Source organism: Pieris rapae, chromosome 1, assembly GCF_905147795.1.
Source record: "Pieris rapae chromosome 1, ilPieRapa1.1, whole genome shotgun sequence".
In the NCBI taxonomy this organism is placed as follows: Eukaryota; Metazoa; Arthropoda; class Insecta; order Lepidoptera; family Pieridae; genus Pieris; species Pieris rapae.
Genome location: NC_059509.1, coordinates 10649534 through 10666105, shown reverse-complemented (window position 1 = coordinate 10666105; position 16572 = coordinate 10649534). Strand labels below are relative to the sequence as shown.

Sequence of the window (16572 nt, the reverse complement as noted above, 5' to 3'; positions counted from 1 at the left end):
ATTTTGTAAGGCATTTGTTTCCGCGTAATGTCAAGATTAATTTTAGTGAGAAATCTGGCTAAGTATCAGGTTTAGGTCCTTCTCAAGCACTGATTTCATTTAATACATTTTATATTAAATAGAATAAAAATAAATCCTTGCAATCACTGCTATGATTAATTCATGTCAGAGGGTTTAGGAATGTATAATGAAATGGCCGACCGCGGATAATTACGTTTCGTAATTGAATTAGACTTTAATTGTTTGCAATGTTCATTATTTACACGACGTATAATAGATTGACTAGTTTTGTCACGTATGTTTGGTCATGTGAGGTAAAGTGTCGCATTAACGTTATTACAAATTACGAAAAGAAAGAACTATTTATCAAAGATGCACAAATACGATGATGATGTCTTGATATGAAACCTTATTAACGTATTATCTCTAGAAATTTAAACAATCTTCTAGAAAAATAACCAAAAACAATAGACAAGAGACTCGGACGCCATATTGTATGTTTGTTCTAATTTCAAATACTCATGACTCGTAAAAATTGGAACTCGAAATTTAAAAGACCTGTTTTTTAATTCTGTCACCGGCCAAGTATGTCTATGAAACTATTTTGAAAATATTTCCTAGTTACATTTCTTTATTAGATAACGACATTCTGCGATAAATGTTACACGTGTAATTATTTTATTAATAGCTGGCACTTTGCAGGTTTCATTGCTCATTCAATAGCTAGTTAATTGATTTTACTCTTTTCACTGAGTGAGTTTTATACAAGGTTTTAGTTGCATCAAAATGGCTTCTTTCACCCGAAATGGTGTCAAACAGAATGTTATGAAAAGACTTAAACAATTTGTGTATTGAAATGAATTTCATTGAAGGATTTCCACCCAATTCAATTTAGGGTTCTTTAAGAAAAGAGAGAGGCTGGCAACGCACTCGCGAATTCAGTAGCATTGAGAGTGTCCATGGGCGGCGGTATCACTTAACATCAAATTAGCCTCCTGCCCGTTTGCCCCCCGTTTCTATTAAAATTTTTATACCGCATGGACACCTTGTCACATAGCTCGCAAGTGCGTTTGACAGCTATGCTTGACAGATGACAGATCGTAAATTTATATTTTCGGATTAAATTTCGTGAATTGTGGATCTAAAACTATAATTATGTATAAAATTATAGGCCTCTTACCTAAGTAACATTTTTTTAATGTAAGAAATATTCGAAAATAAAAATACCACAGTTTAATGGCCATTTTATAACTAAAGTAGTCATTAAATTATTATTAATTGACAGGTAATTTTATCACAGCGTAAATATCATTTGACATAGGCATACAAACAGAAACGTGTTTAAATTTGTACATAGTACTGCTTGTATAGATGAATTCTCTCATTTTTTTAAAGAACTAGGAGGTTTAAGCGTCTTTTGACTATAGAGACAAAATTAAATGTTACCATTGAATATTGTATCATAAATACTTTTTCTATTGGACCACCCTGGTCGATACAACAAAGTGGCGGTGGTAGAATCTAGCATACGGGATAGGGGTAATCAGTTTTGCGGTTACGAAAAAGTGTAACTAATATTTCTAGTTCATGCTTTTACGACATTCGTAATTGAAAATGGCTGTACGCAGGTTTTGAATACAATGTTGAAATTTTTTCAAAGAAAGTTTTAATACTGAGTTGTAAGTATAGTCTATATTTAGAGCAGTGTTGGCCTAGTGGCTGCAGCGTGCGACTCTCATACCTGAGGTTGTAGGTTCGATCCCGGGCTGAGCACCAATGGACTTTCTTTCCATGTGCGTATTTAACATTTGCTCGAACGGTGAAGGAAAACTTCATGAGGAAACCGACATGTCTTAAAGATTTATATGTATAATTATACCATCAGAAACATTAAATTAAATCAGTGCGTCACAATCTTTTTAGGTCTGGGCTTCAAATTTATGTGTCTGTTTTTATGATCAGTGAATCTAATAGACATTTAGGCGTCGACTCTTTGGGTCTAAAGCAAGCCGGTTTTCTCGCAGTTAGAACGAATGGTAAATGCGACAAAAAGTCCATTACTGCACAACCGGGGATTGAATTGACCTCAGGGAAGAGAGTCGCACGCTGAAACCACTAGGCCAACACTGCACCATCAACAAGATATATAAAAACCAAGCCTCACTATGCTTCTACTGTAACAAGTTGTAAGATCGATGGCCCACTTTATTCACTGACTTCATTGGGACCATTTGTCTTAAGTTATAACTTAATTAGCTCACCTAGCAACTTACACTGGCAATATTAATATTACAAATCTTTCGGGCTTATAATTTTATTCACAACGAACCACTGCTTCGAGAAAAGTATGGTACGCGTCGCTTTTTTGCTCGTCTCGGCGGAGGCTCTGCGTCTCCAAACCCAGACGTGAGTATCTGTCGTCATGTGTAAATAATTTATACTGTACGAAATCTGATATTTAAAGAACTTTTTTTTAGTTAAATAATTATATTTAATTATAAAAGGTTAGTCGACATCACAGGAGAACGAAGAGCTGGCAGCTACCTCGCACAAAGAATTAGTCTAGCTATTCAAAGGGGGAACGCTGCTAGTATCTTCGGAACCTTGCCTAAAGGGACTCCTTTTAATAATATTTTTTAATAATTAAATTTTTAAATTTTACTGCCTTTTTGAATTTGTCAAACACTCCGATATTGGGAATTTGAGATTGTAATTGATTAAATAATTGCACACCCTCATACCATCATACCTAATAGATTTCTTTAAATAATTTGTACGCGGCTTCGGCAAAATAAGCAAACTCGCTCGACGAGTATTGCGTGTAGTTGTGTATTTGATTTTTTTAAATGATAGGCAACTATGGAGAGAGTTATTTAATTTTTTTAATATCTGATATTTAATATCGTAAATAGAGTAGGTACATAATTCGTCGTGTTATATAAATTAACATAAACAAATATCAAGTAAACCTGTCTTTCTCCAATAAAGATATAATATACTACTTTAATGATCCAGTCGTAACATCATTGCTTACTTTTACAATATTTCTACGAATACAATTTGCCTACACGCAGCTCATTATAGGGTTTTTATGGCTCATGCCATTATTGTGATCCTTTTTACAATCTCTAATTGCATATTATAAAAGCTGAAATGACTCGGCTTATGGCCAGACTCGGGCGAAATATTAAACGAAGATAAATCCAGCATTTTACGGCCTACTTCAAAGAATACCGATAAAATATGGATATGAAGCAGTTTTTAATTTAAAGGACTACGAGATACGATCTTGTTTGAGTAGATGATCCTAAGTTGAACTTGGTTAGCGAAACGCCACTCACGCGAGCAATACATAATATAATCAACAAAATTTCTATTGAGGTAGACCTATTTGTTTGTACACTGGCTGAGTTCACAAGAGTTGCTTGCTATATTGTTAGTTATAAGATTTAGACATATAAGTTTAATTTTTTAATGTTTTTATGTAGGATAATTGGTGTGGGTATTATTTTGGAGTTCTATCGAATTATTAGTAACTGTTAAGATAGAAAAATGTAGTGGAATAAATAAATAAATAAGTCTTTTATGCGAGTATAGTTGTGTAAAAGTTAGGTTTATATGAAATTGGCATTTTTTAAATAGAATATATTTAATTAATCAAAGTATGCTTGCTATATCTATATCGACGTTTGTTATCATATAGGTAGTTCAACGATCCCTTTACTTAAAAAGTCATTCGAACGGGAATCAATAAAATCTTAACTTATCAATAAACTGCCCCATTAGTTTAATAATTCTTTACCTTGCATGGTAACCTGTAAACCTATAATGTACTTGTGAATTCTACTGCCTAGAATAACAGTAAATAGCATCATTTCTTGCAACATTTCGTGAGGACTTCTTTTTGTTCTAATAAATATAATTTATAGGTTAGGTGGTACCAGAAAGGAAGATATTTTTAGGATGCAAACCTCTCTATTATCTCATATTAAGAAACAACACTTTGTGTTATTTTTTCACACGTTTTCACCAAACAAAATCCATTCGAAGGCTTTTAAAGTCGAAATAACTAATATTATTTTTCATATACTGACGATCTGTATATTTGTGACTATAGGCTTCGCCTGGCTGATTAGGCCAACCTAAGCCTGCCGTCGCAGCCCATTTTCGTATCACATTCGTACATATCCAGAAGATTATCGGCCCAATGGCCCAATCATGGCTCTTGACCTCTTTTGTTTTAACAATGTTATATCGAATATAACACATACATTATATGTGAGAATGGATATAAAAGAAAATCAGTTTTCTATGTCGTATATAAAAACGACATTTCCCAATACTTCAAGATTATAAGATTTCAAGTATAATGTCATTAAAATGTCGACAATTTTACGTTATAATTAACATGGTCTTATAAATATAAATAGTAGAAGATGCCTTTTGTCGAAATATATTGGTCATCATTTTGTTTCGATAAAAGCCAACTTGATAAATATAAAAAAGACTTACCAGGGACTACGTCTCCAACATTGTCTATACATAAGCATCGCACAGCACACACATCACACATGTCTTAAAGTATCATTCGCAAAATAACTTCATAGATGACGAGAACACACCACTTATATTAATTTCGCTCAGCATTTTCCTACGAAAAAGAAAATAACACTAAATAAAAAATGGAAAAGAACAAACACTAGCACTAAACTGTCACTTCTGTTCACAAATTATCGAATTTTTCCAACTTCGTCCGATCACTGCAAAGTGAAAATCATTACTGTGTTGAATTACTGTGAAACTTTAATGGACTTGTGTAAAATTTGTGTTACATTGTAAAGTGTACTAGGGTATTCAAATTTAGAATTTTAATTAAATTTAGAATTTTAAAATTTAATTTTATTCAAATTTAGAATGTTAAAGTTAAATTTTAATTTAATCGTTGTTATAACTATATTTAATGATACCAGAGACGCAAAACTTTTTACCGTGAAAATATATTGTTAATTACGTGAACAATCTAGAAATGTTTATACTATAAATTCTAGAGTTCCTAGCCAAAGTTAGTGTCTTTTTAATACGAGATTTAATGAACTTTTTCTCACTTTGAAGTAGAGTCACTTGAGACTTGACCCAAAAATTGGAAAAAAGCAGACAGTACTGGAGCTAGACATATGATGTTATTCCGCATTTACATTCAGACGTAGTGAGCAGGGAAGTGGGCAGGACGAGTGTGTAAACGTGATACTTTGTCGTAAGTTCCCTGCCCAATTCCCTGCTCACTATGGCTGAATGTAAATGCGGCATTAAACTTAATCCAGGCAGGTCTTAGTCAAGGGCAGAATGGAAAAGTCGGCATAGGCCTTTATCTGGATCAGCTAATACGTAAGAAAATATATTTTTCGAATTACTTTACTTTTCCCTGAACTTGACAATGTATTAACTCATACGATTTGATAAAAAGCAGTACATTTAAAGTTGAATCTGTCTCTTCTTCTCCTCATCTGTGGGAGACGCCTTTGAGAGAGAGTTTTAATGCGGTGCCCATCAATAGGGGCGAGGAGGTCAGTTCTCAATTTGTTTGTTATCCATTTTTTTAATTTTAATATTTAGGTTTTTTATTGTTTTTTTTTTAAATTTATTTACGTGTGTTTGTGTTTCTTAAATTTTTATATAATTTTTAATTTGCAAATAATTTTTCGATAGTTATGCAATTAGCGATAATATTTCATATTTATTTCATAATTTAACGTTGATTATAGCTTTACGCAGTAAACGCAATTAAATGATACTCATTGATGTTTCACTATTTTTAACTAAGATGCCTTTATTTATTAAATCATTTCATAAAAAATACATTATTTTTTTATATTAAATGAGTTATGTAGTTATGTTTTTTTCTGTAAATATAAATATATAATTTTGATGTATTTTACCTTCGTGATTCTTGACTTTTAAAATTAGCTTTTACTTTTTATTTTGGTTTTGTAATTTATTTTAATTTCATGATTTTTTCCCTCTTCTTTTCCTTGGTTGCTTGGAAGAGTTGCTTTTAAATTAATGTTATCTGCATGTATGTACTGTAATGTATATATGTACCAAATATAATGCTAAGGGCCTGTTTCACAATGTCCGGTTAAGTTCCAAATAAGCTATTTATTACTTATTGGTAGGATAAATAGTATTTTTGCGTTTCACGACTGTCAGATAATAAATAAATATGTACATGGTTTAAAAAGGTTCCATTTGCGATCGATAAAATAGATCTTAAAGTGCAAAATAAAATACACTATCCAAATTCGAAAATAGAATATACACTTTGTATTTAATTAATTCGGAATTGTACAGATATCGATTGCAATTTTTCTGTCAGGTGCTGAATGTATGTGCGTGTACAGAGACATTGATAGTTTTGTTGCCAGCGTTTTTTCTTTCGTTTCTTCTATTTGAATAAAAAAGCGATTATAAAGCAGTATTACGTAAACTAGATTTCACTTAATAAATCTTTATCGTATTTGCTTAGTGTTCTGAATGTATTAAAATATGTGGAACGTCCATGTGTTACAACTTTCCATGTCAAGATGTTCATTTGTTTTTTATTACTGTGTTAATTTTAGGGTTTTTTTTTCATGTTAGAGATTCACAAATATCCTCAAAGCTTTGACCCTTGACCGTTTCGTCGGCCTTTAAATTGTCGTTTAAGGACCCAAAGAGGTATCGGTAAGGAAAATAAACTGGGCTAAAGACAAATATACTTTACGACTGCCTTAACTTAAGTGTACAATGCCTATAACGTCTCCATCAACATTGGCATTGCGTATCTGACCAGGCGTGAACTAATTTATTTTCCATACGATTTTGTTCTGACAGGCGATGCCTATCGCAAAGCATATTTATCTAAGAGACTCGAGACATAACGAGAACGTATTTTTGAAATATGGACCTCATACTTCGCGATTAGATCTCCCTTCGTTCTAAATGCGCGGGAGAACGCGGCTTCTAAGAGCCAATTTCAGAAATTCAACTCAAGTGTAAGTATCAGCCTTCTATGTCAAAAACGTATTTTAAATATGGAACTCATACTAAGGTCTGCCTTTCTGCGCGGTAGAGAGCGTCATTTAAGACTTTTCAAGTTTTGTCGTTCTCTAGATAGTACATTGTATAGTGTGATTGTATGTATGTATGTGAACAAGAACAGCTATTATTACTGTATTAAAGTCCATACTGGCGTGTCGAGTTCCGTAGTTCGAGACCGTCGAAGATGTTTAAGTTGTGTTTCCGCGCATACTCGTTGATAATCATTTTCCCTGCGAACAAACAACGTGACATATGCAATCGCAGTGCGTTAGAGTTCCTCTCTCATCAGGTTCATGAAGGAAATAAGGTTTATATGACCACGCCTTTTGAGATTTTTTTATAAGGCTATTAAAGTCATATGTATTAGGGACATGATAGATGGTTAAGATAATAAGGTAATGGTAAGAGACTGTCGCTTTCTAAGGGATTTCGTATCTGGTTTTATCACTGATATTGATTTAGAAATATTTTTTTTAAAAAGGTAATATTTTAATGAGAAAGCTGTGCATTGATTTAGTTTACCTGCTCTATTTAATACTAGCGGTAGATCAGCTGTCTGAAAGTGGTTTATATGACCAAAGAATTCAATAATAAATAGTGTATTTTAGTCTTGAATAAGAAAAGAGAGCGTTACACTGTGGTTAGAAATGATTCTGTTCTAAAAAGAAACACCGGTCAGGTATTCACAAAAATAGTCTATATTTATTTATTTATTCACACCATAAAATCTATTTAAAAACTCACAGAACAAGGAGCGGAACAGAACTTCTTTCCTTCCAGGAAAAGCTATGTATAAGAAATATAGAAGCATCAGTCACGTTTGTATTTTTTTTTTTGGCATTCATAGAAATGGAAACCTCGATTGTGTGAACGTACACAGGTCTAAAACTGTGTATACAACGGAAAAAATCTTATGCAAAGTTAAAATTAATTAGTAATCCATAGAAAATTACACTTTGAATAAGACGTTTTTTTAAACGACAAATACCAATTAATAATTCCACGAAAAGATTGTATAATGAAAGGTATGCAAATAGACGCTATGGGAAATCATTGTTTATTAACAAAACACATGTCTTTATTATCATATCAATGCATATTATAAATTATTAGGACATATATGGTTGTATAAATAAAGGGTATTAATAAAAGTTAATAAAGTTTTTTAACTTTACAACAATAGCAGCCGTGTTCTAGAACGTCAAATATAAGTTATATACTCCTACCTGTCAAGTTTGACAATTGACAATCAACTAACACAACAAAATTGATATCGAAATTTGTTGTGTTGATGTACATGACTAAGTAAAGGGAAAGGTTAAGGGGTCAAAGGTCAAATATGAGAGAGAAACAATTGAAACATTCGCCAAATATATTCGCTATAGCAATTCATTGATTCAACATAATATTACATAAACAATATAATAATAAAAAAAAATTAAAACAAATATTTTTTCTTTATTATTATTTGTAGCTATGGACATAGCTATGGAACATGCAATATAATTAATTTATCCCGATTTAACCCGATAAATTATCGTATTATAACATTCATTTGGTAATTCTTTTGATTGCAAATCATTACTATGCAATATAAACAAGAGTTACCCTGTCCTTGACAGCATCAATTTCTTTACCATAAATCATACTTTCATAAGTTTTTCAACTGAATCTAAAATTTGTAATAACGAAAATAACTCTACAAAAAGTAATATTATATTGGTCAATGTTAATTTAAGCGCCTAAGATATTTGCAAATAGAATGATATAGATATTATCCACTGAACTCATCTGAAAACTGTGTCATACTTACATATCAGGTACCAATTATTATCAATCATTCTAATCACAATTTTCTTTACTAAACAATCTTACCTTCATCAATTTTCCGCGAAGCTTCTTCGAGGTCATTTCCCGCGTAGTTTAGTATGACCAGCACTAGGGGCATCATTTCCCACGAATAATGGAATATGTCTAACAGCTTATGACAGTTCTCCACCAGTGGTTCTAATGATAACGCTGTAAAGAGAGAAAATTGTTGTCAGAGAGCGCTTAGAATTACGCCACTCTAAGGGTCTGTTTCACAATGTCCGGATAAGTTCCAAATAAGCTATTTATTACTTATTGGTAGGATAACCAGTATTTTTGCGTTTCACGTCCTATCTTCACGATGTATCTTATTTGGAAATTTTATCTTTCGAATAATTTATGTGTGGCATAGCTATTTGGTACTTTATCCATACATTGTGAAACAGGCCCTAAAAATTCGAAACGAATCTTTCGAATATTTTGTGTTGCATAGCTATTTACTTCGTACTTTATCCATATATTGTGAAACAGGCCCTTAGAATATAACATATAATAATATGATCACAAACTTGGGGGCCTACTAAAGCGTAGTATACAAAGCAACAGGTGGGTCAAAGAGCGATGGATTTTTTCCATACATTGTGGAAAAAAAGAAAAGACAAAATAAATAATACCTAAGGTGTTACTACGATGTTGCAATACCAATAAATAAACTAAAGTAGAAATGGGCGCGATACATGGCAAGAGGAACAGAAAAGTGGAACAAAATACTACTTAACTGGTGCCTGGTTGTTAAAGGTGGATAGACCAAATAAACAGCAGGTGGTGCATGGCAGAGAATGGCGGTATTTGGAGGAGGCCTTTGCCAATATAGGGCATACACTAGAAGAGGATTAAAATGGAAATTCGTTTAAATTCGTATATAGAAGAATAAAGGCTATTATTATTATTATTATAGAACTGTCATCGACCCTTCCAATGCGAGAGAACTCTTATTGTATCTTTAACTGGGGGCAACTGGAGCAAAAAACGGTAGTACTTTTCGTTTCTTAAAGCAGTTTAGGCTTGTAACTTCGTTGTGGATATAATAGAATATGGAATAGACATATCTGCTATATGTCCATTTCTGTTTGTAATAATAAAAAGAAAAGTGTAATAATGTTTTTTGCTTTTTTTTATTCCTTTTTTGTGGTAACTATAAGATGTTAGGTTCGTTCATTAGGTAATGAATTAGGCAGAACGTCGTCTTAAGTAGGGACTGAATAATTCAAGTGACTGACTCACAAAACTTTTTTTTAAAATTAAATTGAGTGTGTTTAATTAATAATTAAATCTTATCATTATACACGATGAGTATTTCTCAGCAAGCGATAGCTTGAAATACAACTTATAAACAAAGCCGTTTTAAATGTAAATAAATAATAGTACACTAAAGATACCGCCCGATTCATTCAACGAACTCCTTAGACGACATAACAAATTCGTAGAATAATTTTAATTTGTTTAGAAACTTCTGTAGTAATTGATAAGTTCCGCTTTACTTTTATAATTCAATCGTGAGATAAGTTCGGTGGCTGTTCGAAAAAATAAAACTCTTTGTCTTTGTCATTTACTGGAATAAATAAATAATAATAAAATAATAACAATAATAATTGTTTAAAGCTAAGTGTCAACCGACTTTAATAGTTTAACACCCTTTACAGATTCAAGATTAAACCAAGTGCTGCCTATCCTTGTGCCGATACGGATGAGGAGACGGTGTTACATGTTCTGACCGACTATCCAATGTATAGATACGATAGGTTTAACACTCAGCAAGCTATGGGCATAACGGGCACAACAATAAAGTAATGGAGATGAATTTAAATGAAATAATGTTCAACATTAAATTAAGAGGCATGTTTTTGGGATTTGCTGTAAAGGTCATACAAAAAGTAGTTAAAAGAAATAGGTAGTAGTGTTTTATCATCCGAGATACCAATACCATTTAAGCTGTTTAATACATAGTCGGGGAATTATCTAGAAAATGATTGTTAAAAAAAATAGTTTAACGCGGCTGATAACATACAATTACCTAGTTGCGTTGCTTGATTACAAAAAACTGTAACTTATTTATGGGATCTTAAAAAAAAGTTTATGTATTAAGGTTATAAGTGATGTCGTCCTATCCTATATTATCTCCTTGGGTAGACTGCCTAGCGAACCCCGAGGGGCCATCTCAAGGGCGTGTGAAGGGATTAGTTGTTTTTAGTGGATGGGGTCTCACTACCCCTCTGAATAGCAGAGGGATTTGAGTGTAGACCCAGCCCAACAGTCCCCGTGTTTAGCTTGACATTTTTGGCGTGAAAAAATTGTATTATCTAAGCCCTTTTGTTGAATGGCTGGGCAAACCCCGAGGGTCCAACTTAAGGGCGTGTGAGGGCTGAGATGTTATTAGTGGGTAGGGTCTCGCTACTTCTGTGATAACGGAGAGCTTTGAGTGTAGCCCCAGCCCCAATCCCCACGTCAAGATCGAGATCCATGGCGTCAGCCTGCGTAAGCGCATTTTCACATCAACGAGACGACGAAACAAGAAAGTTATTATACAATTTGCAAAACTGATGTTTTTAAATATATTGTCTTCACGTGTATGACGATTGTTAACATTTGCGCTTCTTATGATTAACTAAATAGGTATATTTAGGCAAACGCAATATATTTATTTCTATTTATTTAATTATTAGTAATCTTACAGCTAACAAACATTCAACAAAATACATCGACAATATAGAAAGCCGAAACGGGTTATATAGATAAACAATATATAATTTGGTTTTAAATCGGAAAAAGATCAGAATTGTGCGTCTGTTGTTGATTTTTACTAGAATGTGTTTCATCAAGTCTTTTGCCTAACATTGACCATAGGTTATTTAAATTAAAAAAGGTTCAATTCGACTTGGTGAGACGTGAGCGGAAACAAAAAAGCCATAGATAATGCGAAATACCATAAATAATTCTCTCTACAAAGTAAGCTTTAACGCATAAAACGGATTAAGAAATAGCGTCACCAACTCGTAAACTCAAGGTCTGTTTACGACTTCCCTTTGTCCATCTATTCACAGTTGGTCACACTGACACAAATGCAGCTTTGTAATGTCAAATGTGTCAATTGTCTTTTTTGATTACCGCCATCATTCATAACCCTACAGATAAAAATTTGAGTAGGTATTCGTTTTTACGATCGTACAGATAATGTCAGTTTGATGTTTGGCAGTATTCATTTTTAACTGTTAAGTATTGATAAGATTTTTTATATGGTGAGATCATTAAGGTTACAGACTTTCGTGTTATTAATCACTACTTTGTGATCTTGGTTGTTGATAAAATAATATATTTTCTTTCTGTTAACTTTTTATCATTCATTCTTTGTATTTCATTTAATTAAGAGCGCAGTATATTCAGAGACGGGATTTTTATAAATTATTGCTAGAAGATACCGTATATCAAAAATAATATGTTGGATGTACGGTGCAATGTCTTGCCTCGATTTTTTTTTAATGAATTGCCAATGCGCTTACGCAAGCCCTCGCCATGGATGAGCTCATGAGCTCGACAAGCTTGAACCGAAGGCTGTGGGGCTAGATCTTCACCCAAAGCCTTCTGTTATTCAGAGGGGTAGCGAGACATGTCTCCACTCTAAGGTATCAAAGCTATCTATATATTATGGTTGTAAAAGTCAAGTCACAATCGTGTCAAATACCTACTAGTTTGACAGGTTCTCGGGCCGTAATCTTACCCTAAGATAATGAAGAAAAAAGACTAAGAAGGAGAAGGACCAGAGCAAGTTTAAGTAAATAAAGTCCCTTTTTAGGAAAGAGGAGATTTTACACTCTTAGCTTAGCCACAGATCCGATCGCATGGTTGGTATAAAAGACTTAAAAAAATAGCTGTACAAAGATTCTTAAGTAAAAATATCCAAAGCGTCAAACCGAAGGCATGATATAGGGCAGGTAGAGATTTACCAAGAAAAATATTAAAGAAAATATTTTTTGTTGTAACATTTTTTTAACACGAATAATTGTATAAAGAACATTGAGCTCCTCTCATATTTTATATCAATTTTTGTTTAGTTATGATAATTTTACTTGTTTTGTGTAAGACCTAATTATTTTCTTTAATAATCGTTTTGTTTAATATTTGTCTTATCTCTTCGGGTATGTCATGTTTGCTTGTTACATTAAAAATTGTACATTTTTCTTTTGAATAAAATAAAATAAAAAATGAAATGACAATGATCTTAATAACTCATGAAATAAATTTTTTATTAATATTACAGATTTAAATTATAAATAACCACATATAATCCACAATATCAGTGTTATATATGTATTAGTAGAAATTACCCGCACGGTATATTGCAGTAACCCCAATTCATCACGTTTACGTAACATATAGCAGTGCCTCGTAAAACGTATCGCACGGTTATCTTGCAGTAAAAGAACCGTAAACAGAATAGCATTTTCCTCAATGTCTTTATCCTCCGCTGAGTCCACCCATTTTGTGCTAGGAATATAAAAAGTCAGGTAAAATTTTTCGTCGTTTCCTATAATTTTAAGAAAGAATTTTGTGCGTTACTTTAAATTGACTAACACCCGAATCCAATAATTAATCCACAATCTCAGATTGACAACACTCAGACCGTGACAGTTGATCGATCTCCTATCCCAATAACCAAACCCTAACATTAAATCAAATCAAATCAAAATATCTTTATTCATATAGGTAAACATGTACACTTATGAACGTCAAGAAAAACAAATTAAATTAATTGTAAATTTACATTTGCAACCAGTTCGCAAGTCATTAGGTTCCGAAGATACTAGCAGCGTTCCACCTTTGAATAGCTAGACTTATTCCTTGTCCGAGGTAGCTGCCAGCTCTTCGGTCTCCTGTGATGTCAACGAACCTTTTTGCTATTTCCCTAAAGAGCCTTATAGTGCTAGGACACAACAGACCAATTGCATGCTTTAGCTTTTACAGTCTCTTCACAAGCCACAGCAGCTCATAATTTTATTGATTTTCCTTTCCAAACGCAACTTTCCGCTGCTTAATATTCTGCATAAGTTTTTTCACCATTCCGACTCGTTTCAGAACATCCAAATTTTACATTTACCTACTGCCAGTTCTCAAATCAAGAGCGTAAAAGAACGGAAGAGAAGAACTGGAAATAAACTGTCCGTTACTCTTTTTAATCGACAATTTTTTATTGTTTTACACAACGTTTGAGATGAGTATATATATATATATATATATATATATCATATACAGAAAGTCAATGATGCTGTCACCCACTAAAGCCACTAGGCCAATACTGTTTACCTAGACTAAGTCAATTCTCAACGGAACAGTACAAATCAAGCCTTGAATTATAAAACATTGGTTTAGTTATACATATATGTATATGTATCTGTATACGGTCATTATTATCGGCATTCACAGAAACGCAATAAAACGCTATGTGAAAAACATAGAAAATGTTTCAACGTATTTTTAATGACGCCATTGTTAGACATTACCAGGATATTGTTTTACGGGCGTGAACGCTAAAGAGCTAAGTACCTACGTTAGTCAGTAGTAGGGCAAATAAAATACATAGATGTTTTTTTTTTATAGAACAGGGGGCAAACGGGTAGGAGGCTCACCTGATGTTAAGTGATACCGCCGCCCATGGACACTCTCAATGCCAGAGGGCTCGCGGGTGCGTTGCCGGCCTTTTAAGAATTGGTACGCTCTTTTCTTGAAGGACCCTAAGTCGAATTGGATTTAGTCTCTTAAACAGGTTATATGAACGAGAATGCTGAGGCAATCGGACTTCTTCATACACTAGAACAAGACGAGAACTAAATCTATTGAGTTAACAAAACTTGTATTGTATTTGAGTGCATACGGTATCTCGGACGAATGACATAGTATCGAAACCATCGCCCAATAACCTATCTCAATCCATTTTTGACCATATAAGATATACATCTTAATCCAAATATTGATAAAAGTGTGCCAATAACCAAACGACGGATTGTAATAGCCATCTGTCGATACAAGCTACCGATGGTAGGTCGGATAGGTGTATGTGGATAGACCTTTGTATGAAAATGAATGTTCAACTGTGCCAATATCCTGTCATAAAATTTTAACTTACACCAGTTTTGAAAATCATATACATTAATATTTGTACGGTTTTATTTAATTTATTTGGTTTATATTGATTTGTGTAAAGCGCGAAGATTTTGCAGTCTATCTGTCGCCAAAAATAAATTATCTTCGTAGGGTTTGGTTATTGGGATGGAGATAGGAGATCGATGGTCTGATGTCAGATAGTTATTTTAGATTTCTATCTGAGATTGTGGATAAATTGTTGGGTTCGGGCGTTAGACTGTCATAAACATTACCTTAGTTTAAGCTTTACTAGTAGGTAGGTATTATAGAAAATTAACCAAATGTAATATTATTTTATTTATTTATTTATTCACACTTCGTTGCAATACTTATAATAATAATAAAAGAAACACAAATAACACAATACATAAAAATTACAAGAGATGCAACGGGCAGCCTTATAGCCTTATACGCTAATAAGCGATCGCTTCCATGCAACCCTAGTAAGAAACGAAAAAAAAAATTAGTGCAAGAAGTGCATAACCATAGGTACTAATAATAATTATAATCACTAAGTCTCGACTCTGTATAAAACCTTATCCGTTCATTTAAAGTTTCCTAGCACGTTTAATAAAATTAACTGGATCTAACTTAATTAATAAGCTTTAACACGTTTCAGTGCATAATTTACTCTATTGAGAACGAAGAGCAGCTACCTGGGACAAAGAATTAGTCTAGCTATTCAAAGGGGGAACCCCTTTGAATTGGAAGACTAATTCTTGCTGCCAGTATCTTCGGAACCTTGCCTAAAGGGACTCCTTTTAATAATATTTTTTAATTATTAAATTTTAAGGTTAGTTATTAGGTAGGTATATTAGAATTAGTATATGTACCTACAATTTGTTAAAATATAATGTTTTTTGATTTATAATAGAAAATTATCTGTACACCTAATAAAGCTATATTAAACAAATTTAAAGTTTTCTTAAAGTTTCCTTCACACGCTATTTCTACTATGAAATAATAACTTTAATACAAAGCTTAAATAATAAGTGTTTTCTCCATCTTTGATTTTGTTTCCTTTGGAGTAAATACTCGTGGGGTTCAAGTAGAGGCATTTCTCGCTCAATGAAGTGTCACAGTACAGCGAGGAAACGCTGCCAGCATTAAAGGTACACACATACACAGGTTCTATTTATTCAGTTATTATTACTAGTATAGAATAGACAGCTTTGCTTTGGCATTACGTAATGTTACAAGCTCGATCTTAGGTACCAATATAATAAATTAGATGCAGCATATGGGAACCGGTCGGCCCCATATCCCACACCAAAAAAAGGTTATCAATAGCGTAATTCAAATAACGCAGGTAACGACTACGACCGCAAAATGTAACTTTATAATCGGTTGCGTTATGAGGCGGCGATTCCGCCAATCAGAGCGCGCCGCCACGCCTACAGCGCGTCTATTGGTCGACCGGCCAACTTTGAATATAGAACCACTTTTTTTCTCTAACGCCTACGAGCTACGTTTGTATTTTTCTATTACGTT

At 33.1% G+C, this 16572-nt stretch overlaps 1 protein-coding gene across 5 annotated transcripts in view; it reads right to left on the bottom strand.

Annotated features, from left to right (window-relative positions):
• LOC110994196 (protein doublesex) overlaps positions 1 to 16572 on the bottom strand; it is a 123516-nt gene that overhangs the window by 72306 nt on the left and 34638 nt on the right. The window contains exons 2-4 of one of the 5 annotated variants that reach the window (XR_002600211.2): positions 8953 to 9096; positions 7226 to 7307; positions 4513 to 4651 (exon numbers count right to left, since the gene is read on the bottom strand). Coding sequence is in view for 4 of the 5 variants with exons in the window: in XM_022260733.2 (XP_022116425.1) it covers positions 4724 to 4760; positions 7226 to 7307; positions 8953 to 9096 (263 nt within the window). In the remaining variant the exon portion in view is untranslated. The other 4 variants (XM_022260743.2, XM_022260733.2, XM_022260751.2 and 1 more) reach the window with 4 other exon arrangements.